Consider the following 27,827-nt stretch of genomic DNA (forward strand, 5'->3'; position numbering starts at 1 on the left):
GAGATTATTCCTCCCGGTCGGGTGGTGGGCGCTGCGGTTTGGGGAATCGAGAGACAGGTTAGGCGCGCTCTCTCTCGCGTCACCACTCCCCGTAACTGCCCTAGGGGCAGCTTCTTTGTCCCGGTGCCCACACGCTTAGCTGTGCTTCAGTGGGCTCATTCCTCCAAATTAGCTGCTCATCCCGGTATCCGGGGCACTATCGCATTTATTCGTCAGCGTTTTTGGTGGCCGACCTTAGACCGTGATGCGAATCATTTTATCGCCGCCTGCTCTATTTGTGCCCAGACCAAGGCCAAGACCAATTCCCCACCTGCTGGTCTCCTGCGGCCGCTACCTGTTCCCTCTCGCCCGTGGTCTCATATAGCCCTCGACTTTATGACCGGTCTTCCGCCCTCGGCCGGAAATACGGTCATTCTGACCGAGGTAGACCGATTTTCTAAATCAGCTCATTTCATTCCCCTCGCCAAGCTCCCCTCTGCCAAGGAAACTGCCCAGATTATGGTTGATAATGTGTTCAAGTTTCATGGGTTGCCCACCGACGTCGTGTCCGATAGGGGTCCACAATTCGCTTCGCAGTTTTGGAGAGAATTCTGTCGCCTCATTGGTGCCACAGCTGGCTTTTCCTCGGGTTTTCACCCCTAGACTAACGGTCAGGCCGAACGAGCCAATCAGATTGTCGCCTGCATTCCCCGCAGTCTAGCCTTTCGCAACCCTACGTCCTGGGCCGAACAGCTCCCCAGGGCCGAGTATTCTCATAACTCTCTCCCATCCTCCGCCTCAGGTCTTTTACCCTTTCAATGTTGCCTCGGTTATCAACCTCCTTTATTTTCGTCTCAGGAGACCGATTTTAACTGTCCGTCCATTCAAGCATTTATCAGTTGTTGCAAGCGAACCTGGAGGAGGGTTAGATCTGCCCTATGTCGTTCGAGAGGAGGCATGTGTGTCGCTGCCAATAGATCGCGTGTCAAGAGTCCTCGTTATATTTCTGGTCAGAGAGTATGGCTATCCACTTCCAATTTACCTCTCCAATCTGATTCTCGTAAACTGGCTCTCCGCTTTATCGGACCATTCCGCATCGTCAAGATCATTAATCCTGTCACCGTCAAACTTCGTTTGCCACCTAATTTTCGTCGTGTTCACCCTGTGTTTCACATTTCTTGCATTAAGCCGGTCTCCCGCTCCCCCACTCCCGCGTCTTTCTCCGCTGTTCATGTTGAAGGCTCCCCGGTTTACACTGTCCGCAAGATCGGACAGTATCGACCATTTTGGTCTTCACGTTAATTTTGTCCCGTCCTGTCCTGTTGAGTCAAGGTTTTGCTTGTAGTTCACTACCACTGCTGGAATTACTCCGTGCTCACCATTTGCACCCACAGAACCTTACCTGCTGAGAGCTGCTTCGGCTTCCCCCGCTCTGTGAGCACCGACCGCCTGCTCCTTCGTGAGTGTCGAGAACCTCTGCCTCGCCAGCCCACTGGCCACCCCTGCCACAGAGGTCTTCTCAGTTCATTTACGCTACCCAGTCTACGGGTCATCTTCTGTTGGTCTATTTCTCCCCTGCTTTTGTAGGAATACCTGTGGCCAGACTTTGTTTCATTAAAGAACAGTTATCACTAAACTCGCATTTGAGTCCTCTCTCTCTCTCTCTCTCTCCAATACCATCACAACTTCAAGAAGTTCATAAAGAGATCATAAAACTAATCCAAATGAATTGAGCGGTTTAGACCAAATTTTCTGAAGAGACTCTATCACTTTACAATGAACAGAATTACTTTTTTTAACATTGATCAGAGAACATAAACAGAAAATCTGGACTAAACCACATGATACATATAAATTGCTTCTCTTTATGGATTAGATCTCTTTATGAAGTATTAAAGTGGTACTTAAGGGACAGAAATCTTATATTCTATTAAAATATCTTCAGTTGTGTTACAAAGATAACAAAAGGCTGAGTAAACTGATGAAATGTTCATTTTTAATGAACCCTGTACTAAAAGTATATGGCCATATGTGTCACCCAAGATGTGTGCTAATGCCAGGTTATGAACAGAGCCATAGTGTGTCTACACAATCAACTTAGCAGAATGGTTCCTGAGAGAGATGTTATCATTAATTGTTGTTTTGTTGTTGTCATTGTTTTTTCTTTCTTTTCAAAAAGCCAAGTTCCTGCTTCTCCTAAGACCTTCAAGGACCCAATTGACCTCGAAATCAGCTGTAAAGGAGGAAAAAACCGATTGTCTAAGGTTAGACTATATTTCAGAATAAGAATATCTATATTTTTGCTGTATTTTGCTGTAACTGTAGTCTGTGTTCATGCATTTATTAAATTTTTTTGCTGATTTTGTCATATCTGTTATCTAGAATGGACAGTGATATTGCATCTATTGGTCTCCTACTTCATTTGATTCCACGATCATCACAAGGCTGGAAGGGACCTGGAAAAATTTCATCCTGTCAAGCTGCAAAACATCTTCAAAAAGGTACATTTGGACATTTCTGTCACTACCTATTGTCTGCCTCAAAATATTGCCAGATGGGTGGTATATGAAAAACCCAATTAATATAAATAAAATCAGTTGGAGAGCTGACCTTGAGTGTTACTTTTCTCTTTTATCTGCAGGCACTAACAAGAACAGCTTTAATGCTGAGAAGAGGCCACACAGCCGTACCTGCTCGCTGAGGGGACAACGAGGACCATCATTCATGGATGCTACACAACTCAAATCTACACGTCATATGTGTTCATGTCTAGGTAAATTTGATAATGTTGTGTTTGATTAAACAATTTTATGTTTCTGTGCAAGACTTATTAATGAATGTAACCAATTAACCTCTGCACATCTGGTATATGCTTTAAAGTTGCCAGTTTGCCCATTTGTTCAATAAATGTTGAAATTTATACATCTGTCTGAAGACTCTTGATTTTATGTCTAATCTTGTACATTAACTTTATTTTTAACATAATAATTAATTTTTTTTTGTTTGCACTGAAAAGAGGACTTAATTAATTACACTTAAAACAACCTCAGGGGTGTTAAATACACTTACTCAGTAGATGATCGTTTATATGTCACAGTTAGACATTGTTTAAAATGAAATGTGAAAAAGGAAAAGGATTTAATAAATTCTGATTTTAATTCAGTGTGTGTGTGTGTGTGTGTGTGTGTGTGTAAATTATATATATATATGTCATATCAAGGATTGTACCGTCGAAGCCACTTAAAGGTTTAGGGTTAGTATGCTTTTATTCAGAAAGAATGCATTAAATTTACAGTGAAGACTTATAGCAAGCTATGATGACTTTCACCTTGATATTTTATATAACCGACTGGTTGAAAACAAGATGCAGAAAAGCTGAACAGATTATCTGGTTACTCGGGCGCTGTGTTCGGTGCGCACGAGAGAGAGACCCGCTTATCACGGACAGCGACACTGAACCGAGCTCTCTTCTGCTAAGTTCTCCTCGAAGTCCCTCCTGCACCTGAACGAACAAATACAAATCGCAGTTTGAACAAACAAAAAGATGTGAAAGAGCCCAATTCAGTACTCGCGGTGTTCTGGTGTTCAGGGCTCACGCAGAGAAAGGCGTCTCAAAACACTTGAACACCGAATTTGCTTATTTTTGCTCTTTTGCCGACAAATACATACAAAATATGTCAAAATATCCACCTTGGAATTTATGCTCGAAAAAACTGTCAGTTATTTCTTAAGTGAAAGTAAACAGTTGAGGAAAAAAATGGGATGTGTATTATATTGGATGCGTTCATCGTCTCTTAAAGTGACCGCGCCTAATTTAGCTTCTAGCTACTGTAATGTTAATCCAAGAAAATGAAAATCACTCACTGCTCTTGACTGAATTACTTTTTAGTTTTAACAGTCAAACCAAAAATTATTCAGACACCAGATATAATTTTTGATATATATAGCAAAACTGTAATAATGTGAGAAATGTTGAAGGTGTCTGAATAAATGTAGGTTTGATTGTATATTTCATTTTTACATTGAAGACTATCCAGTGCTATTTTACATTTAATTATTTGGTTTCTGTACCTTGACACCTACAAACTTGAAAAAAACTTAAACATTGTGTAAATAGTACAAATAAATAAAAATAAACGAACATAGAAATTAAACAATTTCAAACAGGGCCCACTGGTACAACCTTCACCGGGTCGCCGCTGACCCCAGCTATGGCCCTGCTCACGCCTGTTTCACACATACTCCATCTGCAGTGCGTATGCAGTCCGTGTGCGTTACGTATGTGGTGCAGCACGGACTCGATGTGCTTTCACACAGGACGCGTTTGCAGTTCGCTACTCGGTACGTAAACGATCGCTGCACTGCTGCAGACGCAATGCTCCTGGAACGCAACTGGAATCTGTTAACATGGGTGCGTAAAAAAAATATGCAACGCATACGCACTGCAGACGGAGTATGTGTGAAACAGGCGTAAGGTTGTTTGCATCTTGTGCAATGTGGAATTAGTACTCATACATATATACATATATATAATAAATGCAGCCTGGACGACCATTCTTTTTAGTACTATTTTGGAAATAAGAGTCGTGTACATGGAAATTATATGATGGCCAATAATTGAAAAATGATGATCACACAAAGAAACTGCACTCGAATACAATTGTGGGTATTAAAAAGTTCACAAAAACCAATAAACCCCATAAAACTGCTAGAAAACTGCTCAAACGACGGATCTGTAATTATTACAATGACTGAATGTCAGTAATAAAACATACATATTTATATTGCAGGTCTTCCCATATGTTAACACAGGCCAATTCAGGAGGCCTTTCTGGGGCCACTTTAGCCATTATGACTTGACCTTTTGAAAGAGAGCAGCAGAAACGCCTGTGACACTTGGGCATTGCATAAGCAATCCTAAAAAAAAGCCCAAAAATAACACACTTCGAGATGTCGCTGCCCAGACTAGGCCAGTTGGAAATAAGCTCAACACCGTTGGCAGACACAAAAAAGATGCTCGCCCAAACACACAAAGACTGCAGCAGCTCTGTGAATGTGTTGGAATCCCCTCTCTGCCTCTCTGTGAGCTTGATGTAAATGGGCCTCTGGTGCGTTGATAATAATTAATGATAACGAGGAATGATGGATGACATTGTTACTGCGCTAGCAGACACAGCAGAAAAGTTATCTGCTTTTTCTTTCTCTCTGTGACTTGTTCCCCTCCTCTCAACATCCAAAGATCCGTCCACAATTTTACCTGTCAGGCCTCAGTTGCGCAAACAGGCTCCTCAGCACACCAGCCGCATTGGATGGCCATAGGCAAAGCAGCTCACTCAGCCTCACTCTCTCGCTTTCGTCTCTCTCCATTTCTCTCTCATATCCTTGTCAATTTCTCAGTGTTCATATTTACACTCCCTCTTGCTTCCTCTTTCGCTGTTTCAGAGTAAATATACAGTATGACTCATAGACATCCTAATGAAAAACGTGACAGGAACTGGCTTAAGCACAGGCTCATTGGAAAAACATCCTACTTCCTAAATTTTCGCAAAACTCCAAAAATGTACCTATATATAAAATCCATTGCAGTTTCCACTGAAATTTGGTAAAACACCAACAACTTTTATTCCTTTTGACACAAATTATCATTACAAGAGCAAACTATTGATTAATAAACACTTATTTTCATGCAGTTCTTAGCAAAATGCTATGTTATGACCCCAAAACCCTTTTAACAGTTAGGTTTAGGGTAAGGTTTAGTGTAGTGTACTCTATTTTCAAACACAATAGAGCACTGACCTTTTAGACCTCCTCACCGGACAGTTAATTTCTGAGCTGCTGTAATATGTACAACATTGAATGTAATAAAACGTTGCCAGAATCATTTTCATCTGTTTTGAATAAAACTGAGCACACTTTTAAAACAAACTATCCCTTTAATAATCACACACACACACTGTGTCACCATGTCCTTCTCTTTTATGCAGACCAAAAGCAGGTGTTTTTTTCCCCACCAAGAGTAGCACAAGTTCCCAGAGGAAACTTTAGTTTGGCTGGTGCTGGATTACATGTGGATTAGTGCTCCTAATGGCCCTGATCTCTCCTAATTCCCACCAATCCTTCTCATCTGAAACATGAAGAACTGAAAGAGAAATCACACAAAAAAAACAGCTTATGTGAATTGGAGATTCAGTATGTGTTGATTTTTCGTTACAACAGAAAAGCGAAGCTGCTCGTTAACGATTTTCAATGCTTTTTTTCTGTAAGCTGTTGAACTCAACACATTCTGTAATCAAGAACAGAGCCTATTGAAATCGAAAACGTTCTGCTAATTAATGTTTGCTTGAGGGTGAGACAAATGTGTCGCAGTAACCTTTCACAGCAAGCGATGTGAACTGGAGGATATAGTGTCATGGGGAACGAGAGTGTGACTGAAAAAAAAGAAGGGCGAGGACATCTTGATGAAGGATAGAAAGCTCTTTTCCCCTGGTAGCAGTTGGTGACTCAGTAAGGGTAAGGATGTGCCGAGCCGAGTGCAATTAGCAAAGTGGCCTTAATGCCAAACTCACACAGAGAGGAGCAGAGGATGACAGACCAGCCCTCTGGAGCAGAACACAAGCCTCTGTGTCGTATACATCGCACCAAATCTGTTCTCATTCCAACAATAGAGAGAAGAGTATTGCTGGTTTAAATTGAATAAAGCTGCTGGATCAGAAGGTGGCACTCAAAACAAATGCAATCTGATAATGCAATCCTCTCTACTCAATACGTTTAATGTTGGTGTTATGCTCGAAAGTGTTTAGAATCACTTCAGTTGTCACTTGCTCAAGTGCAGTCACTATCAGTTAATGGATGCATTTATAATTTGTTTTGGGTTTTTTGTGTTCCTTAAAGTGATTCATGACAAAGATAGCTTGGCAGTAATAAATGACTAACAGGGTGTCCGATGCCGATATAATAATGTCCAAGTCGTAAAACTGTCATCTTCACCAATACGCTAAAACCGAGAACATCTTAGGCTTCATCAGTTACCTGCTGTATTTCCTGAAAGTCATAGTGAGTGTTTTTAAAGAGTCTTTAATTATTCCACGATGATGATGATGATGATCCAACAGTAATCACTCATCCTTGCTAAATAGTATAAATGATGAACTGGTGACCCGGGAAAATATCTTGATTTTAGTTCCAGGTTTTGTTCTGCACATTTTCAGCCAGCACTGACTAAGGTTATGAGCAAAAAAAAAAAAAAAAAAAAACACGGAGAAGAAAGATAAATGAACCAACATTATGACATTATCACATGGCTACAGTAACCTTTGTGCTGTTTTTTTTAATATTAAATACAACAAATTTTTATATAAAATAGAAATTTTAAAACTCAACATTATCAGGTCAAAGGCCATGAGTAAATACACAGGAAAGACATCTAATGAATAGGTCTAGTTAAAAACCAAAATCTAAATTATTTAACCAGCTATCATTTTATTACACCAACGCAGTTTATTTTCAAGTGTCAGATCATGTAGAAAAAGCTCCTTATCCCTTCAACAGGCCTCTCAACCAGTAGAGCACATTTTAAGTCATGATATCATGTTGTACTGAACTCAGCCGGATTAATCTGTATGTCGAGTTAAGCACAAAACATATTAGTTATCACTGCAGTTTTCAACAATATACACATTTCCAGATGGTTTCAACATATTAAATCACTCATATCGTGTGACCATTTTCACAAATCTTTCTTGGGCAATTCTATTTTTATGCAATTTAACTTCAAAGAGCTTGTTTTGATTTTTGTCTGGTTGTGCCAGTTAACAACTACACATTGTGCACTTACATTCAGAAGCTTTTCTTCCAGCAGTTTCTCTGACAAAGCAAGAAGAATGTGATTTAAGCATTCATTACATAAAAGGCAACAGACCTAAGGACATTATTCTCAATAAAGGGAGAAGCCACAAGGTTGCCCCAATCGTAAGTTGTTGAGGAACAGAAAGAGAGGTTTCCATGTGTAAAAATCGAGTTTATCCAGGGCCACATTTATTATTGATAAATGTTTTTGTTTTTGCAACCATCTGAAGAACTTTTTGACAGTGCTCAACAATTTAGACATCACAAAAGCAGACTTCCATTAGTTAGCGGAGACTTTGAGATTAGCATCTTGGTGCGGTGCATATTGAATTATGCGATGGCATCACATCAATCAGAGCGCAGTGACGCGCATTCATCAGACTGAGCAAAGTAATGAAGCCCTTAATTCTCCCTGCTGGTTTGTTGTGGCGCTGTTCATCTTGCAGCGTTTTAATTGATTTCGGACTTGCTCGTGAGTAAAGGTGATATGCTTTGCTCCATGGGGACAGCTGGTGGAACCAATGTTTATGCTGTATTATACAGGAGTGTAAAGCAAAGGCATGAAGACTTCATACGAAATGTTAGTAGACACTGGCTATAAACTATAAGGCATTACACAAAGGAACTGAAAAGACAATTATAATTTTGCATATTTGATAGGTATAGTATATTTGTATAGTATAGCATAGTAAGTACAGTATAGCCATGGGTTTCCGCAGAAATTTCCAACGGGTTTTCAGAATACCAGTTTTGATTAAAGAGTACATAGTTAACATTACTTAAAGAGACATAAATTACACAAATTCATTCCCTTCAGTCTCTTCATATAATGCTAACCACAGACTTTTCTTTGTCTCTATTTTACTCATAAATATTAAATCATAATCTATAATTATAAACCATTTAAGATTAATAAGTAAAGAAATCTAAAAACCCAATTACAATATATATATATATATATATATATATATATATATATATATATATATATATAACTAATTGTTTTTTTCCTTTTTTGTGAGTCACTTTGGATAAAAGCATCTGCTAAATGCATAAATGTGAATGTAAGACCCGACAGGAAATTCCCAGCCTTAGCTGGTTTGGCCAACAAACTGACATCACAACTAAGCTATTGGCTTCACAACAGGAATAAATCTTAATTGGACATTCAACATCTAAACCAGGGGTTCCCAAATTTTTCAGCCCACGACCCCCAAAATAACAGTGCCAGAACCTCGGGACCCCCACTTTTCTCTGAGGTGGTTAAATTATACAAATGTTTTTGCACAACGGTGCAAATGCAGCATAATGACATCACAAAGGAACACAACAGTCTAACAACAATCATATTATTTTATAATAAATTACTCATTACTTACATTTCAACATTAATCTTACCTAATTAGTTGGGTGGGCAACATGCTGGAGTTTTATTTTTAATTAAACCTATTTAGGGTTAAATATGCTACTTCTAATCTTTTTAAAATTATTTGTTTTTTGGAAATAATCTTGCTACCCCCTGGGGGGTCCCAAATCCCTACTTTGGGAACATCTGATCTAAACTACAGCTGCTGGTACAGATGACTCAGTGCTGTTGCCATCCTCATACATTAAACTGAGATCGACTCAATAATAACATGCCACCTACTTACACAGTAAATCTGAGTGTTAAGTAATGTTCTACCACTCAGTCATAAGCTTCCCTTCACGGGTCACATCTCAGCATAATGAGAGTTCACAAGCATCCTTCGTTTTAACAGAAAACTCAATCTCACACTCAAAACACTACAAAGCTTTGTTACACACAAACACAAATTGTCGATAGATGGATGGACAGATGGATGGACGGACGGACGGACGGACGAACGGACATACAGACAGACAGACAGACAGACAGACAGACAGACAGACAGATAGATAGATAGATAGATAGATAGATAGATAGATAGATAGATAGATAGATAGATAGATAGATAGATAGATAGATCTATTCAGTGATATACCAATGTATCTAATTATTTTGAGCAGAAAAGCATGCTTTTAAAAAATAGACATAGGATCAGATCAGACCCGGTCAAAACATTAAGTGTGTGTGAGAGCGACAGTCAGATTCTAGAGAGAACAACAGAGACAGAAACAGAATCGGTTGGCTAAGGGACTCTTCTCTCACTCTTTGTCTGTGTCTGTCACAGTGAACTGTTTTCTTTGGTCTGCTCTGACTTGTTCTCCCATGAGACTGGATGGCTCATTGGTCTTGCTCCTTTGTGCTAGCATTAGAGCATCACTCTGTTCCTGCCGCTTGTCAATACTGTGATCAATGCGAGCATGCAGCCAAGTCCTGTGACTGGCGTATCTCCTTGCAACGTGTTTGGTGCCCTGTTAATCAAGTGATGTTTATGAATTGCTCATGCAATATGAATCTCATCTGCAGTAAGTAAAGTAGACAAATAAAAAAGAAAAAGCTATTCACTGGAGGAAATGGAAAACATTTTCCACAAAAGACAACATATCTTGTTGCACACGCACTGCAGTTTTGGACAAAATAAAAGTGAAACATGTTTTTTCTTCAAGAATAGCTGCATATATATATATATATATATATATATATATATATATATATATATATATATATATATATGTGTGTGTGTGTGTGTGTGTGTGTGTGTGTGTGTGTGTAAACATATATGTATGTATCATACATATAATTAAGGTGGTGTTAAAAGTTTCCTCACACTTTCAACCACTTTGCATTCAAAAAATCTGAAACTCTGAAAACTCATAAAAGCAGATAGAAATTACAGGAATTGTAAGTGGACAAAAAAATTGTTATAATGATAATAATAATATTAACACATTTTACAGTGTAAAAAAATATATATATCCTTTTTTTCAAACAAATAACTACACTCTGACCTTGTAACATTTCCAAAAAGCACCAGCAAATATCTAGTAATAATTTACTATTTAGGTTTTTGATGTGTGCTACTGTTCGTTATCATACAATCAACCTTAGTGTACTGGTATAGGGTTTAAAAATAGAGTTTAAAATACAACGAAGACCACAGTGCCTGTTATTCCTGTCGTACTTAAGAACAGCAAGAGATGTGAAGTCAGTGTCGGAGCTCAAGTAGCTACAGCTGACACTAAAGCAGCACAGCATCCATCAGATGCGCTTTCAGACACAGCAGCGCAGGTACTACCTCGCTCTGGCAGCCAGATTAACTTCCACATCGATGCAATCTACACAAATGCATCTCGAGATAAACAAGAAACAACTCGGCGCTCTTCTCGCGCTATCAGAAGACTAGAGGCAAGTCTCAAAACTTACACGCTCAACATTAAAAAGCAATAATTTGCCTACATATTTCCCAAAGGCAACTGATTCTGATACAATGGGAATCTCGCTAAAACTGATTATTGGCTACATTAGAATAAACTGAGTTAAAACAATATAGGCCAACGTGCATTAGGAATATAAGACAATAAAGTGTGTTCCGATACGGAACGTGATACATAATTACTTTGCTCTCAGTTTAGCCCGAGATTATGATAGAAGTCTTGCTAGACATAAAGAAGCATCCACTTCTCGCGCGAAGCTCCTCAAGAATGTAGCACACTGTAGTCCGTGCTTTATTCTCGTGGATGTGCGTAGGACAACATTAAAACACAAACAGGACATCAGCGCAAAGAAGAAACGCATTCCACCTGCTGGGTGGCCAAAGTGCACTAGCACTGAATTTGATATAGGCTACGGCCAAGCCATCCAGAGAAGTAGTTCAGCACCAGCACAAAGGACAGCTCCACTGCATCAAGATAGAGATCGCACTTCAACCCTCACTGAAAGACTCACCTCCGAGAGAGCAGAGCAAGGTGTAAACAAGCAACAGGATCTCCAGACGGCCCATCCCCGACCTAAGCCCTTCCAGCCACCACATCGTGATAGACTGACTGTTTACGCCCCGACGGCACGGACGCGATTTTTATATCGCTACGCTTGTCCACATTTTCAGCTCTTTCAACGGACCAGCTGTTCGCGCATGACGTAACAGCGAAGAGGCTATTCCGAGAAAGCCCCGCCCCTTCTCGGCTGTGATTGGAGATTCGCCACACATCCATTCAATTGATTAGCGGACGAGAACGTCAGTCAAAGGGACAGGCGTCTCGTTCTGTCCTGGTAGGAGACATGAGTGGTTTTCCAACAAATGAACAGCATTTCAAGTTTACTTCCTCAAGAATATCCAAGAAAGGTTTTTTCTAATGATTGGAATTTAAAGCAACAGCTACACGATGAGGAAGAATGCGCTGAACGTTATGATTTCTCTTTTTCCCACTTGAATTGTAACTGTAGCGTTTTTTAATTTGTATTACTTCATAGGTAAACAGAAAATAAATGCTATTTTTTTAGTAAAGAAATATGGTTTGCTTTGAGATAATATTAATTAGATTTCGTGTCACACATTTGTGTTGTAGACGAAGGCCAATACTGCCATCTAATGACCGCTAGCTGACTGACACTAGCACTTTCATACACGAATATTATGCCCTCTGAAGCAGTAAAAGCACTGGTTTACTTATAAACATTTTTATAGTGTACTGTATATGTTCCTAATTTGTTCTATAAGACTTTATTCTATAAGTTCATTTATTTCAGTAATTCAACTCAAATTGTGAAACCCGTGTATTGAATAAATTCAGTGCACACAGACTGAAGTCGTTTAAGTCTTTGGTTCTTTTAATTTTGATGATTTTGGCTTACATTTAACAAAAAAAAAAAATCACTATCTCACTATCTCAACAGAGTTCACAGAGTCCTGTATCCAAGCATGTTAACAGAAAGTTGAGTGGAAGGAAAAAGTGTGGAAGAAACCTACAAAGAGAACCACAGCCTTATGCGGATTGTCAAGCAAAATTGATTAAAGAATTTGAGTGAACTTCACAAGGAATGGACTGAGGCTGGGGTCAAGGCATACAGACATCTCAAGGAATTTGATTACAGTTGTCATATTCCTCTTGTTAAGCCACTCCTGAACCACAGACAACATCAGAGGCATCTTACCTGGGCTAAGGAAAGAAGAACTGGACTGCTGCCCAGTGATCCAAAGTCCTCTTTTCAGATGAGAGCAAGTTTTGTATTTCTTTTGGAAACCAAGGTCCAAGAGTCTGGAGGAAGAGTGAAGAAGCTCATAGCCCATAGTAACAAGTTACTTGAAGTCCAGTGTTAAGTTTCCACAGTCTGTGATGATTTGGTGTCCAATGTCATCTGCTGAATTGGTGGGTTTTTGTTAAATGTGAGCCAAAATCATCACAATTAATAGAACCAGAGACCTAAACTAAACTCTGTGTCTGTGTGCATTGAATTTATTTTATAGATGAGTTACACAATTTGAGTCGAATTACTGAAATAAATGAACTTTTCCACGACATTCTAATTTATTGAGATGCACCTGTTCGTGTGACGTGAGAAAAGTGTCAGCTGCGTGATTCCGCTCTGGATAAAACTGCGGTTACAAGGTGAATATGCCACCAAACTACACTTCGTCAGGCAAACGCTGTAAAAATTCAACTGTATGAAAGTTTTTCAGGTGTTTACAACAATATCTAAAAACCGAGGCTGAAAAAGTGATCTTGGTCAGGAGGAAAGAGCGTTTACTGAAGTTCACTTCACCTTGAGCTAGGCTGAATTCTTTGGTAAGACCACTTAGATAATGCATATGTTTGACATGTTCTTGATACAATTTTTTTACGCAGAAAATGTGAATTATTATTGAATAAATTATTTAAATGTTATCCCTGACCATGCATGCCGTTGGCTGTTTATAACAGCCACAAACACCTCAAACGGTGCTAGTCTGAAGCTCAAACGAAGAAACGCGTCTTTCATTCACAGCCTGCACTGCTCGTTTTTACCGCTAGATGTTCTACCGCTCTTACTATATCACTGCCATCCACGCGATTACACTCCATTTTTTTGTAGAATAGGTCTGAAAAAAAAAAAAAAAAACATTTCAGACTTAGTGCATTTTTGCGGGCATTTTTTTTTTTTCATTTTTGTCATCCCTTATTATTAGTATTTTTATTCTTTAGTAGTGTATTATAGTAACGTATATATTTTTTCAATTGCTAACAATTGTTAACCTATACTTAAAGTACCTTTCTCTAAACTCTTAACACAGCAACACATCACACAATTAGCCAAAAGGTAAATTCTCTGTCCAAAACCATTTTGTTAAATAACTCTACATATCAAAATAATGAATACCTTTTGAATACTAACTCTATCAAAACACAGCAAACCCGATTCAAAATCATTCAGTCAAAACATTAGCACTACTTTTCTATGCAATAGGCACATATAGTCAATCATAGCACAGTGACTTTCAAAATACAAACAGTTGTTGGCTTTTCAAAAACTCAATTATTTATAGACAATATATAAATCCTTTGTTTTTTGTAATCTACTTACCTTTAACTTAAACCCATTTTACATTTTTAAGTGTTGAATGTTCATTCTTGGCCACATACTGTCTAAAACTGAATAAGTCATTACTTTATAGAATGTACAATAGAAAAAAAATAGGGTCCCCGTGCAGAAATTCATTTGGAACCTTGACTGTGATTGCTTTCCAGTGGTTGGGGTTTGGATGTGGATGGAGCTCCATGGCAGCTGATGCCAGTGATCAACAAAAATACATGGTCTTTGGTTACTATGCAAGCTTGTATTCTTGGTATTGTGAGTTTATCTTGCAATTCAGACTTTATCAGAATTGTGAGATAAAGTCTCAATTGCAAGAAAAAAAAGTCAGAATTACCCTCTACCCTTTATATTCCATGGCAAAAAAAAAAGTTTGTTTTTTTACTCTATGTTGATGTAATGGGAAGAGCATCAACACCTGACTCTTCCTCCAACTTAGACTGGAATCAGCTAGCTATTTCTAAATACTTCAGTGATCTGCTACTTAAAAATGCTTATCAGTTGTTGAGGTTTTTTTTAGTACTTTTGAGCTGCTGTTGTTGCAGAAGTAGAGGCTTTACACTTCATTTCTGTCATGCTGTGTTTAAGCATTTGTAAAAAGAAAAGAATGATCCATGATGTCGGTATGGGCTTGTGTGAAAAGAAAATTGAAGCATTTTAGAAACGTGCTAATTGACTGAATATTGTGTGAAAACAACAAGAATTGTGTTAATGGTATGGTCACAACAAAAACATGTGTAGAGTTTTGAAAATGTGACAACATATGACATTGGACCACAAAGGGATGTCAGTAGTTAAAAAAAAAAAAAAAAATTCTGTAAACTAACACATTGTTCAAAAACTTTGTATAAAGACTTACTCATTTTTTTTTTAAATGAGCAAAATGAAGAGGGACACTATGATTGATTTCCTTCTGTTCATTTTCACCCTGAAGATAAATAAATAGTTCACTAAATAGCCTAATCACTTAAATATAAGGAAGATAAGGTTTTTAAGGATGAACAAATACAGTTCCAGACGTGAACAGCAGCAACACTATTCCAGAACAGTTCAACTCAAATATTCAGATGTTTGCAGTGCATTTTACAGAGGACTGTTTCTTGATCCTGAGAAGGCTGTGCACAAATGCTGTTTCTTAGTGGGGAAATTCTAACTTTGCAAGGACAGTGTCAAGGCGAGACTGGGACTCAGTTGCAGGTGCTCAAAAAGGTCAGTTTATTAGATTGGTTTTAAATTTCAAAGGACAAAAAATTAAAAATAAAAAAAGTTAACAAAAAACTATCCAGGAACCGGGCAGTCTGGAGCAGATCCAAGGAGCCTCCTGGACGAATTCCACTTGGAAATCCGCTGATGCAATGCCCGGATAAGCTGACAGGGAGGCGGGGGGCGCTGTTGAGGCGGGGAACTGGTGGCGCGCTGCGGCGCGGCGAAAAGAAGAGTGACGGCGATCGGTGATCGCTAGCACGGAAGGCTGGAGAGTAGCGCTGCCTGAAAGCAGGGGGAAGAGGGAAAAAAACAACAAACTAGAGAATGAAAACAAAACGGGCACGATCTCTGTGCAGGCTAAACAGGAGATGTGGACAAAACTGAGACATGGACGAGAACACGACGATCCGACAACAGACAGCACACATGAGGAGACTAAATAGAGAAGGAGTGATTATCATGATGCAGAGCATGTGATGGTGACCAATAACAAGATAATAATGCACATGGAATAATAATACTCCTCCGGCACCCCAGACAGATCAGCATCATCCACCTGCACAACAGGAAACGAGGCAGAACCCAAACAAGACCCAAGACAAGACTGCTTCCAAGACAAAACTGAGTTTCTGGCCCAATCCACATGAAGGCCGTGCTGCTCCAACCACGGGTGTCCCAGAACCACGGGAGCACTCGGGGAGTCAAGAAGGTACAGCTCGGTTATCTCATGGTGATTGCCAGAAACGATAAGACTTACAGGAGGGGTGAGGTGAGTGATGGTGGTGATAGGGGAATCATCAAGAGACCGAACAGAGATAGGAGTAGAGAGGGGAATGGCAGGAATTCCCCACTGCTTGGCCAGTGCCGTGTCCATGAAACTGCCACCAGCCCCAGAATCCACCAGGGCCGAACAGGAGTGAGTAGAACCTCCGAACTGGACACCCACGGGAAGTAGTTGGTGGCGAAGGCGACTCTCAACACGGAGAGCCAAGTCGATCAGACCATCAAAACTACGTGGAAGCTCTTGGGTAGCAATCTTGTCTTGGATCTCCTCGTCAAGACCAGCACGGAACACAGCTCTGCAAGACCCCTCATTCCAGTCACAGGCCGCTGCTAAGGTCTTGAATTCAATGGCAAACTCAGTCACTGAACGGCCTCCTTGCCGAGTGACGGCGATCGGTGATCGCTAGCACAGAAGGCTGGAGAGTAGCGCTGCCTGAAAGCAGGGGGAAGAGGGAAAAAAACAACAAACTACAGAATGAAAACAAAACGGGCACGATCTCTGTGCAGGCTAAACAGGAGATGTGGACAAAACTGAGACATGGACGAGAACACGACGATCCAACAACAGACAGCACACATGAGGAGACTAAATTGAGAAGGAGTGATTATCATGATGCAGAGCAGGTGATGGTGACTAATAAAAAGATAATAATGAAACAAGAGGGCGGAGACGGGCACCACGGTGACACAGAAGCACATGGTAAGTGTAAACAACCCCACACACTATTGAAAAACAGACAGATCAGCCCGGGGACGTGACAGACAGTCTGGCGCATCTGACTCACAGCCTGTAAGTACGTTTACATATTTAAAGAATTTGCCACTAACGATTCAAATATGAGTTTTGAGCAGTGTAGAGTATTGCTTGTCGTTTCTCCGATCACGAATGCAGACATGGTTTTATGTTAATGCAGCACGATACACAACACATAAAAAGACAGTATGAGTTATTATAATCAGTAATTATGTGCCCACTGGATGCAACAAATGCCTCGTTTGTAATGTGTTTTTTTTTCTCTCTCTTGTCGCACCAGGACGCTGCATCACAGTATTGTGAGGGGTGTAACATTTCCGTCACGCACTTGAGGAATTCAGCAAATCAAAATGCACTGTATAGCTGGCCAATCAGAGCACACCTCGCTTTTCAGAACAATGAGCTTTGTAAAAATCAATGGGTCTCAGAAGGCAGGGCATAGAGGAGAAACAATAATGTACAGCATGTGGAAAATAATGTGGTTTTGGACCTTAAACAAATACACAAAATAATGTTCTTCATCAACATCATAATATGACTCCTTTAATAGTGAAAGAATGTATTTGTTGATAAAGCATTTTATAATGAATAATTATATAATGAAAAAGTTTTAATAGTACTCAGATGCCTCTCTGTAGGCCCGAGGACCCATCATGCTGTTTTACTTTGGCCAGCTGGCCCCCCTACACCTGCTTGAAGCTCACGTGCTGACAGTTACTGCTGTCAGACCTGCAGGAATTCAGCCTGTGGAATGGAGGTCAGTGGGGAAACTCTAAGTGTGTGTGTGTGTGTGTGTGTGTGTGTGTGTGTGTGTGTGTGTGTGTGTGTGTGTGTTGTTTGTGGAAGACCACCCACATTAGCCGCATGCTTATTCAGCACTTGTGGGATTTCCAGTCTTGTCCTCTAAAGCGCAGACTAGATAAACCGATGAATGTTAACTGTAACACAGATTTATATACATTTATATATATATACTGTATATAAATAATTTTTCAAAGAAGCAATACATTGGTCTATAGTGACAATAAAGACATAATGTTATATTATTAGATTTCTATTTTTTTAACTTTGTTATTTTGAAATTTCTGTTAATCAAAGAATCCAGAAAAATGTATCACTTTTTACACAAAAACACAGGGCCACTGTTTTCAACATTCATAATAATAAAAATGTTTCTTGAGCAGCAAATTAGCATATTACAATGATTTCTGAAGGATCATGATGAGACACTGAAGACTGGAGTAATAATGCTGAAAATTCAGCCTTGCTAACACAGGAATAAACTGCATTTTATAATTTTACATTATATAGAAAACAGTTATTGTACATAAATACAAAAATCACAATATAACTCTCTTTACTGTATTTTTTACATATTAATACAGCATTGGTGAACGTAAGAGATTTAAAAACATTTCAAAAATATCAAAAAAATGTTATAAGAAAAAAAAATTGTGAGATAACATTTTAAATAACAAATATCAAAAGTCACAAAGTCAATGTGAAATAAAGTCACATTTGTAAGATCCAAAGTCAAATTGTGAGACAATTCACATTTTGAAAAAATTATGCAATTTGGAGAAATAAAGTTGCAGTTGTGAGAAATGTCACAATTGTCTTTTTATTTCTTTTACTCTGAAGTGGAAACTACATAGACATACAGAATAAGTAATGTATACACGTTCAGCATGATCAAGATGATGTTTTAGACTTCTGTCAGTTATTTCAAGTCCATACTCAAAGAGGAATACCAATCTAAATCTGCTAGTACCAATGCTCCATTCTCAGTGCAATCAGAACAACAATGTTTAATAGGGATTTTACTGTCTGGTATGTTAATGCAGCATCTACTTCAAATGTACAGGCATGTGTTTGAAGCGGGAGGTTTTAGGAGCGATATCCTGTGTTGTAAGGTCATGCTGTTCTTAAGCTTTGTGGTTTTGTCAAAGGGTCAGTAAAATAAACCTGAGTTGTGCCAGGAGACCATAACAGGTGTATCCTGAAGAAAATTGTACATTCTAACTCAGCTTAACTGAGTCACTGCAAAAATGCTGATTTTTCTTTCAAGAATAATGGAATGAGAGGGAAAAGAGCTGATTAGACAAAAAAGATGGTTCCATTTCATCAGCGGTCATTGGCTTTCAGGAACTCATGTGGATGTGGTTTCATGTTCTTTAGACATGCATCCTTGTTTCCCAAAAGTGACAATACAATAAAAAAAAAAGTTTTAAAAAAGTAAAAAAAAAAAAAAGAAAATATCATATATAACTTTTTCAATTTAACCCTAAAATGACTGGATTCATCATACTCTGTTATACTTCAAGACAAAATTATTCACAAAACATGGAGAAAAGGAGTGTCATAAACATAGAGAAAAAATAAAGAAAAATAGTATCATAAAACTCTTTAAAACTGTAATTATTGTGACCACCAAGAGAAAAGGATAAAGAAATGCACATTCTTCTCACACTATGAATTAGTGCTGTTTTTACCAACCCGAGTATAATCCTTCTGAAAACAGTGCAGTAACACTACATAAGTGGGGGGTTTGATGAAGATTTCTGCTTTGACTGCACTGAGGCCACTTTTGGTCTTAGAGGAGTCCTAGAATTTCAATGTAGGATTGTTTCATTTCACTCTAAGTCGAACCGCAAACAATACAGGCAGAATTTGAATAGCCGAAGTGTGTTACAGGGCAGAAAGCCACTTTACGACAAAGTCAAATGCAGCTTTTGTTCTTCATCATTCCATTTAAAGCATTTCTCCCATTTCTTCGATGAAATGATAAGATATACAGTATATACACTACATTGTATCCTTTATGAACTAGTAACATTTTCACAAGTGTGTAAAAGTTTACTTTACGATCTCATATAATCAAATAATTTCAATTTGAATCAATATTGCATGTCCATTTATGTAATTACCTAATGTATGATATATGATAATGTACAGGCAACTGATCATTATCGCAAAACAAACCTATAAGGGTTTATTCTGCAAAAAATGACCAGCTTGCTGTACATTATTCTACTTACTATTATTCATGATTCATTAGATTGTCTAATATAGACAATCTAATTAATCTATTGGCAATTTTAGAGCAAGATGTGTCTGGGATTGGATGCAAGAACAGACTATAGCTGTAATAAACCTTGTTGTAAAAGATGGTAAATCTGTCTCAAAGATCTCAACCACTCTCTGGGTGGCTCTTCTATCCTGAACAGTTCCTTTGCCATATCAGATGTTAATGTCGGCACTCAAAATGCTCTTGATGGTGTAACAGAGAAAGCATTACAAATCTCTTGCCATGTTTCTCAAATACCTCAACACAAGAATCCACCCAGTCTAGATTTGCAATTTATGTAAATACTTTCACAAGAAATGTTTTATCCCTTTCCCCACAGAATTACTTTCAACACCCTTATTGTCTTAAAGGTGCACTACGTAATTCTAGCTTCTTTGTCACAATCTATGGCTGAAACATAAAATTACTATTTTAAAATTTGAGGTAGGCCTACTGTAAATCTGTGATTTAACATCAAGACCCACTGACAAGAAGATGATGTATATCCAGAAAAATAAAGAATGTCTAAGCAGCGAATAGCATATCTTCCAGCTTTTATTTGATCAAAAAAAGAAAATAAAAGGCCATTTCTATTCACGAAAAATGTTTGACATTTAAAAATCAAATGCACTTCTGCCATCATTTACTCACCCTTGTGTCATTGCAAACCTGTTACGTTTGCAGAGAAGAAGGGACATCAGAAATTATATTTTGAAGAAATGTTGGTAACCAAACCAAAGTTTTGGTTCCTAATGATTTCCACTGTATTTTGTCAATGGGAAGTGAAATTGTTTGTTATCAACATAATATCTTCTTTTCTGCTCCACAGAAAAAAGACAGTCATACAAGTTTGGGACATAAATCATGATGATATTTTCAAAAAAATACTATTGTTGCATACTGTCGTTGTTAATCACAATTGTCTGTAAAGCCATGAAAAGCTGTGAAATGATGATGAAATTGATAATACTGCCAAATATGAAGTGTCCCCAAATAAGCAAGACAGTTTTCTCAGTTGTTGGGGCAAGATGAAACCAGCATGGTGTGGTTTAATTCCAGGCTGCAGCACAGGTCAGACTGTGGACTGACATCACTCAGAACAGTGATGTGATGGGGCAGCTGTGGCCTAATGGTTAGAAAGCTGGACTAGTTACCAGAAGGTCGTCGGTTTGAGTCTCGGTGCTGGCAGGAGTTGTAGGTGGGGGGGAGTTAATGAACAGCGCTCTCGTCCACCCTCAATGCCCATGGCTGAAGTGCCCTTGAGCAAGGCACTGAAACCCCAGTTGCTCCCCGGGTGCTGGATCTATAGCTGCCCACTGCTCCGGGTGTGTGTTCACTTCTCACTGCTGTGTGTGTGCACTTGGATGGGTTAAATGCAGAGCACCAGTTCCGAGTATGGGTTGCCATACTTGGCAAATGTCATGATTTTCACTTTTTCAACATCTATCCAGTTCCTTCGAAGCTGGCCGCAGGGTCTGTGCAGAGGTCTTGTCTGGTTCCCGTGGTCTTTGCTGAGGATTTGTGCCGATGACTGTCTAGTTGATGAGGTCTTCGCAGGGCTAGGGCTTATCTAGTTGTCATGGTCTCCGCTGACATTTAGGATTTTGTGGTGGTCTCCAGGTGCTGATCCACCATCTGGTCAGGATACAGAATGGATTCGGGTGGCTATGGTGGAATAAGAAAGAAGCAGACTAATATTAACGTAGATGCCATTCTTCTAACGATGTAACAAGTACATCAAGTGTTATGAGAAGTATTCCCGCTTCCGGCTGACCTAATTAATGCAACCAAACAATCATTTAATGCATTTGAATTATAGATATATGACTGTGTGTTATATGTATGCCAGGCTAAATAGGTGGGTCTTTAATCAAGACTTAAACTGACAGAGTGTGTCTGCCTCCCGAACAACGGAAGACTCTTCCAGAGTTTGGGCACCAAATAGAAAAACAAGCTGCAAACCAGTATCCTTCCTGAAAGCACAAAAGCATATGGTTATTAGCACAATAATTAATTTCAAGAAAAGTTCAATTATAAAGCCTTTACAGTGTATCTGTAGTTCAAAGTTTGAGTTACATTACAGTAGATTGATTTCAGATAGTTCAATGTTTCAGTATTGTTCAGAAAGTAGGCCTAATTACTGTATATCTATTCAAACTTACCAATATACATGTAAAAACACAATGATGAAATCATTTTTACAGTGCATGTACACTTTGTCCAAACACCATTACAGTCTGACTTCACCCTGTGTTAACTTCCCTAGTTTTTTTAAATATCTCTGTGGATTGATGCCCTAGTTCCACAATTCTCTTGGCTTTAGTCTTCTCTTAGCAGACTAATAAGTTCCACATGTGGGTCTGTATGATTATTTTTTTTTCTCCATCAAGTACAGAAATGTTTTACTGGACAAAGAAGGCGAGGGGTTCAGCACACTGTTGTACATTTTATTCAGCATTCGACAAGGCAGCCTCTGTTGTACCTTGGGCAGTAAGCCAGACTTCCCAACCAAATACGCTAATACACCCATGTAGTTGGTGTAAAAAGGTACTTTGCTCATGTTTGGGCAGCTTTGTCTCCACTAGATTTGAAAACACTCTTGCCCACAAAACACATAAATGCTTTAAGTCCTTTGTGCTCTCTAAAACTGCTGGATTCTCAGTCCACCTGGCCTCTCACATAAAAGGAGAAAGACCTCTAACTTCTTTCTCTGACAGGAAAATAAAAACACTAAGTGACTTTTTAAGAAAGCTCAAAAACACTCCTGAAGATGGGGAGCATCTCTTGGGCTGGAAAGAGCTGTTCTGCTTGTGTTTGTGAAGGAAAATTGGGATGTAAAGTCTTGAACCCACTGAGGCATTCCTCACCAGTTTGGCACGAGCTGTGGTTGTTCAGTGTCCTCTTGTGAGGTGACTCTTTAGAAAGACTATGGTAAACAAACATGAGTATGCAGACACACTCACATGCATACACGACAGTGTCAGAAATGGGTTGCAGAACAACATAGGATTTACTGGAAAAAAAACTTTTCTGTTCTTTTGTACAAACAGTTCTAGGCATCTGTTAAAACATCTCCTTTAAAAGATGAGTAAGAAAGCAGAATTTTGGGAAAGGATGTAACTCCTACATTCCTGGAATGCTCTCTCTGCCATTCTCTCTTTATTTCTTCCTGCAGTGAATGGCATTTTGTAGACTCAATTGTAAAATTCATGAGCATTGTGGGGGTAAGAACATCTGTTGTCCATTTACGGATGATCATCTGGTCTTGCTTGCATCACTTGCGTTGAAAGTGGTACGGAAAAACTATGGAGAAAGCTCATCATAATATTCTGTTTGATTATTTGGTCTTTAATTTACCATTTTCATGCCAGACTTCAAAATATAAAAAAAGGTTCAAGATCTGTCTGACAGTCTTGGGAGTGTTTCATGAATTGTACTGATTTGAACTGCAGTTTTCTGTCAGATTGGAGTGTGTAGATGTAAAGCTCTTTTCATGACGAGTTGCCGCCCTCCCACACACTCTGACAGTGTAAACTTGGCACATGTCTGTGACTCACCAGCTCTTGGAATGTAAGTATCAGCATTCTGGGAAAAGCAAAATACTGTAAATACTGTATTGCAGCTTCAATGGCCTAAATGTGAGGAGCACATTTTATCTATTTATGTATTTATTTTAAACTTTCTTTACTTTTAATTATGTTCTAGCTTCTACGTATACTGCTTCTGTACTTTGAGATATCTTAGCTTTTGTGAAAAAAAAGAATATATATATATATATATATACCCTGTCATCTTGCTGACCTACTGACTTAATAAAAATATGCAGCACACATTTATTTTTTATGTTTTGTTATTTAATGTGTGCTGCACATCTGGTTTTATCTTATGTTTGCAGAGAAGCTTAGTATATCTTAGTATATCTGCACTGAGCTTATTTCTGTTCAGTGATAAGACATTAATAGATCCATTGGGATAAAGCAGAACTGGAAATCCTCTCTATAAAGGAAATGTCTCTGATGTTTTGCTTCATCCTTAACCACCCAAACATTTGGTATAATACAGTTCAGCAACAAAGACACACCAGTGTTGAGCTGTTTGGCACACATACAATTAACTGGATTCTTTCTCTCATAAATGCAAAACCTCAGAGCCATTGAATGTAGCCTTTATTTGGCAAACCCCAACCCACTGAAAGGGTTTCTGTAAAATATGAGGAAACGTCATTTGACCACTGAACTCAGAGAGCCTTGGATGAATGGCTTGTAGTGGCCTTTGAGTCGAAGCACTTCAGGCCGGAAGAAGTGCACCCCCAACTTTCCTTTAAAGGTTTTCTATTCCTCCTTCATTAATCCTTCCACACTTCCTTGCTGATTTTTTTTTTTTAGAGAGAGAAAAACACCTTCATATGTCTGCCATTATTTGAAAAGTCAAATAGTAAAACAAGCTCTGGGCATTCGGCCCTGTAATGGACCCATCACTATGGTAACTAAGCTTCATATTAGTCAAAATAATTGCTGCCATGAGAATGGTTTAGCAGTTGTTTAAGACACGTATGGTGAGGATTAAACTTGCTTTGTTTATAAGAGCCTGCTTATCTAAAATGCTAATAGAGTTGCATGATAAATCTCAGGACTGGTGTTGTCTGCTCAGCTTTCTCAACACACCACTACTGATCTGACTATTGATTGACAGTTTAGTTAGAGATGGACCAATCTGCAAACCCACAAGTGTTCTATTAGATAAGGGAGTTATCTAGACCTTTGCCTTATTTTAGTCCTACAGCCAAAGTATGGACAGTTTTGCGCTCAACAAAAAATATGGAGCAAATGCTTCATTTTCAGTGCCTCTTTGCAAAGTTTTATGAATGTCGCTCTTCACATGTTTGATGAGTCAGCAGAGAAAAGGGGAAATGGGAGGGACAGAAAAAATGGATGTGTGTCATTTCAAGGGCAGTGCGACAGCAACTCATATCCTTTTCACATTTTGGTATCTTTCTTGTGTCACAGTTAATCATATGGGTATCAACAAAATTTGTTGTGTAAATTTGCAATATAAGCATTTGTGTGTGTGAGTGTGTGTGTGTGTGTGTGTGTGTGTGTGTGTGTACAGTCGTGGCCAAAAGTTTTGGTAGTGTCATAAATGTTGTTTTTTGCAAAGTTTGGTGCTTCAGTATTTGTAGATTATTTTTCCATGTTTCTATGGTATACTGAAAAACAATGATAAGCATATCATAAGTTTTATAGGGTTTAATTGGCAAAAAATATGTAATGAGTCAATATTTGCAGTGTTGACCCTTGTTCTTCATAACCTCTGCAATTCACTCTGGCATTCTGGATATTAGCTTCTGGACCAAATCCTGACTGATGGGGATCCATTCTTTTCTTATAAGTTCTCCGAGTTGATCACAATTTGTGGGATTCTGCTTGTCCACTCGACTTTTGAAGACTGACCGCAGGTTCTTAGTGATGATGGCTGCATATGTTTCTTTGGAGGTAACCATTTCTAACAAGAAAACAATGATTGGAAGATATTCTTCCCTCCATCAGTCTGCTCTTACAATCTATTTAGTATGATAGTGATTAACCTGACAGTTACTCATTCACACTTTCACATGTGCTGCTGATATGATTAGTCAATTAATGTTAGCTGGTCATTTTGTGTCAGGATCAAAAAACAGTGAATTTCATTTGTTTAGTTTTTTGTGAAAAGTCAATTTTTTGGTCAATGAAGCTTTTAGCAATTCTTTAAAATGCATCTGATCACTCTACACAACAATCTATAAAAAATGTGAATGAACACCACAGCAGCTTAAGCAGCAAACTTTGCAAAACACAACATTTATGTTACTGCCAAAACTTTTGACCATGACTGTATGTGCTATACATGTATAGTAGGTTTAGGAAATATATTCCTCTCAATGTTCACATTTAGGCACATAATGTATTTTAGTCTACAAAACAAGTTTTTTTTTCTTCTTCTTCTCCTCTTACACTGGAGCACAAGCTTTAATTTTCAGTGTAGTACCATACATGTTGTTCATTCATGCACACATGTCAGAGAACAAAAAACATTCATTTCATATATGCAGGCTACACCCTGAGCGATATATACAGTATATCGAACACACACACACACACACACACACACACACATTAGACTAATCTACATTCTTCCCAAGTGTAATGTCATTGTTTTCAGCAGGGATTGAAATCTGAACATGTGTGAATATATATAATATTAATTACATTCTAATAATATTTCCAGTATACAGACTTTTTTTTGTGAGTATATGCAAATCTAAAACAAATAACACAAATATGAATGAACAAATTACTCAGTATAAATTACTTTAAATGAAAGAAATCAAACTGAATAAACATCAGGTCACTAAATTTTGTTTATGGCACAGGGTGTTAGTAGGCCTACAGCTTGTTGAGGGTAAATTATTGCGTAATTGTTCTGACTGGAAACAGCAGTAGTGTGTTGTAATGTCCCACTGAAGTATGATATCACAATAACTTTGTCAATCTAGACAAATTTCCCACTATAAAAACAGTCAGTGAGAGCGTGTTAGAAACACTGGGAGAGGATCATGTGTCGTGTGGTGCAGTGAATAAGGAGAATCGCCGCCTGGTCTTCACAGGGTTAAATTTCACTTTGAGGGGGAGTTACCGAATCTGCAGTAACATCAGCGCACTTTCCTCAGAGCTGCCAACATCCCAGGAATAAGACCTTCACCGTCAACATCTCAGAGCCAGATCCCGGGAATATATATTGCACTACCGGGCACGCGTCGACTCTGTTGGCAAGCCGCGTTTTCTCTGCCGGCTCGGAGTATGCGAGCTCCAGGATCCACTCAATGTCTTAACGTACGTGAGTATAACCTTATATGAATGTAGTAGCCTAATGTGGATGTCAGAACAACTGACGATTTTGGCCAGCTATTGAACCGAGTCTCGTACTTTAAACAAACGAATCATTTTTATTATTATATATATATGATCTGGTTTCATTTACTGCAGCAGCAGCTCTGTTACTGTCTAAAGTCCTCATACCGTCTATCGCAATGCCGTCTTATATGCTTTTTACAGATTTCCCACGTGAACACTGAAAATATTGTCACAGTAACGTGTGCTATGCTTTCGCACAGACCGGCTAAATGTGACATTCTAACGTGCTAAATGAAATGTCGCATGTTTCATTTACCATTGAGTCGCCGATACATTCTTGAGTCTTCAGGCATTTACAGGTCTCACGAAAATGAAGAATATATCTCCTTTTCATGTCTATATTAAATCTATTCCACGTGAATTTCTTTTTGCAAATAGAACCTGTTGATTTTAAATGTTTCATTGGAAAAAAGGTTGACGAGACTGATGTTGGCTGCTGGTCTGACCAAAATGCACAGATGTTTGCATTGCATTCATCACAAGTGACCACATCCAATATCAAGCAGCTTCATGCTGATCCCACACGCACACATGCATTTATCAGGTGCAGCATAATCAGGGTTTTGTTCTAAGTTTGAAGACCCCTCTTCAGCTTTGTGTCTGAAGTTACTGTCCAATGTGAAAACTCTTACATTAGACTAGTATTGTATTTTCTCATTCAAGGTGAATCATGGCTTAAACTTCATTTTTATACTTCGCAGCAGAATCACCGCAAGTCTGAGAATGATAGTGACCTAGTATATTTTATGACCTTAAATAATGCTGTGCTGT

The 27,827-nt window shown here is 38.7% G+C and overlaps 2 protein-coding genes across 3 annotated transcripts in view; one reads left to right on the forward strand and one right to left on the reverse strand.

Moving 5' to 3' along the window:
• The window catches only part of LOC132139458 (transmembrane protein 8B-like), a 136,049-nt gene extending 123,951 nt beyond the window's left edge, over nucleotides 1-12,098 (reverse strand). The window contains exon 1 of the mRNA XM_059547814.1: nucleotides 11,675-12,098. Coding sequence (XP_059403797.1) covers nucleotides 11,675-11,759 — 85 coding nt within the window. The 5' untranslated portion in view covers nucleotides 11,760-12,098. The remainder of the gene's footprint in view (nucleotides 1-11,674) is intronic.
• Nucleotides 12,099-26,702: 14,604 nt separating this feature from the next.
• The window catches only part of si:ch211-204c21.1 (disabled homolog 2), a 28,145-nt gene continuing 27,020 nt past the window's right edge, over nucleotides 26,703-27,827 (forward strand). Inside the window, exon 1 of one of the 2 annotated variants that reach the window (XM_059547816.1) lies at nucleotides 26,703-26,975. The gene's annotated coding sequence lies outside the window, so the exon portion shown is untranslated. The remainder of the gene's footprint in view (nucleotides 26,976-27,827) is intronic. The other variant, XM_059547815.1, reaches the window with a different exon arrangement.

This window comes from Carassius carassius, chromosome 4 (assembly GCF_963082965.1).
Source record: "Carassius carassius chromosome 4, fCarCar2.1, whole genome shotgun sequence".
Taxonomy (NCBI): domain Eukaryota; kingdom Metazoa; phylum Chordata; class Actinopteri; order Cypriniformes; family Cyprinidae; genus Carassius; species Carassius carassius.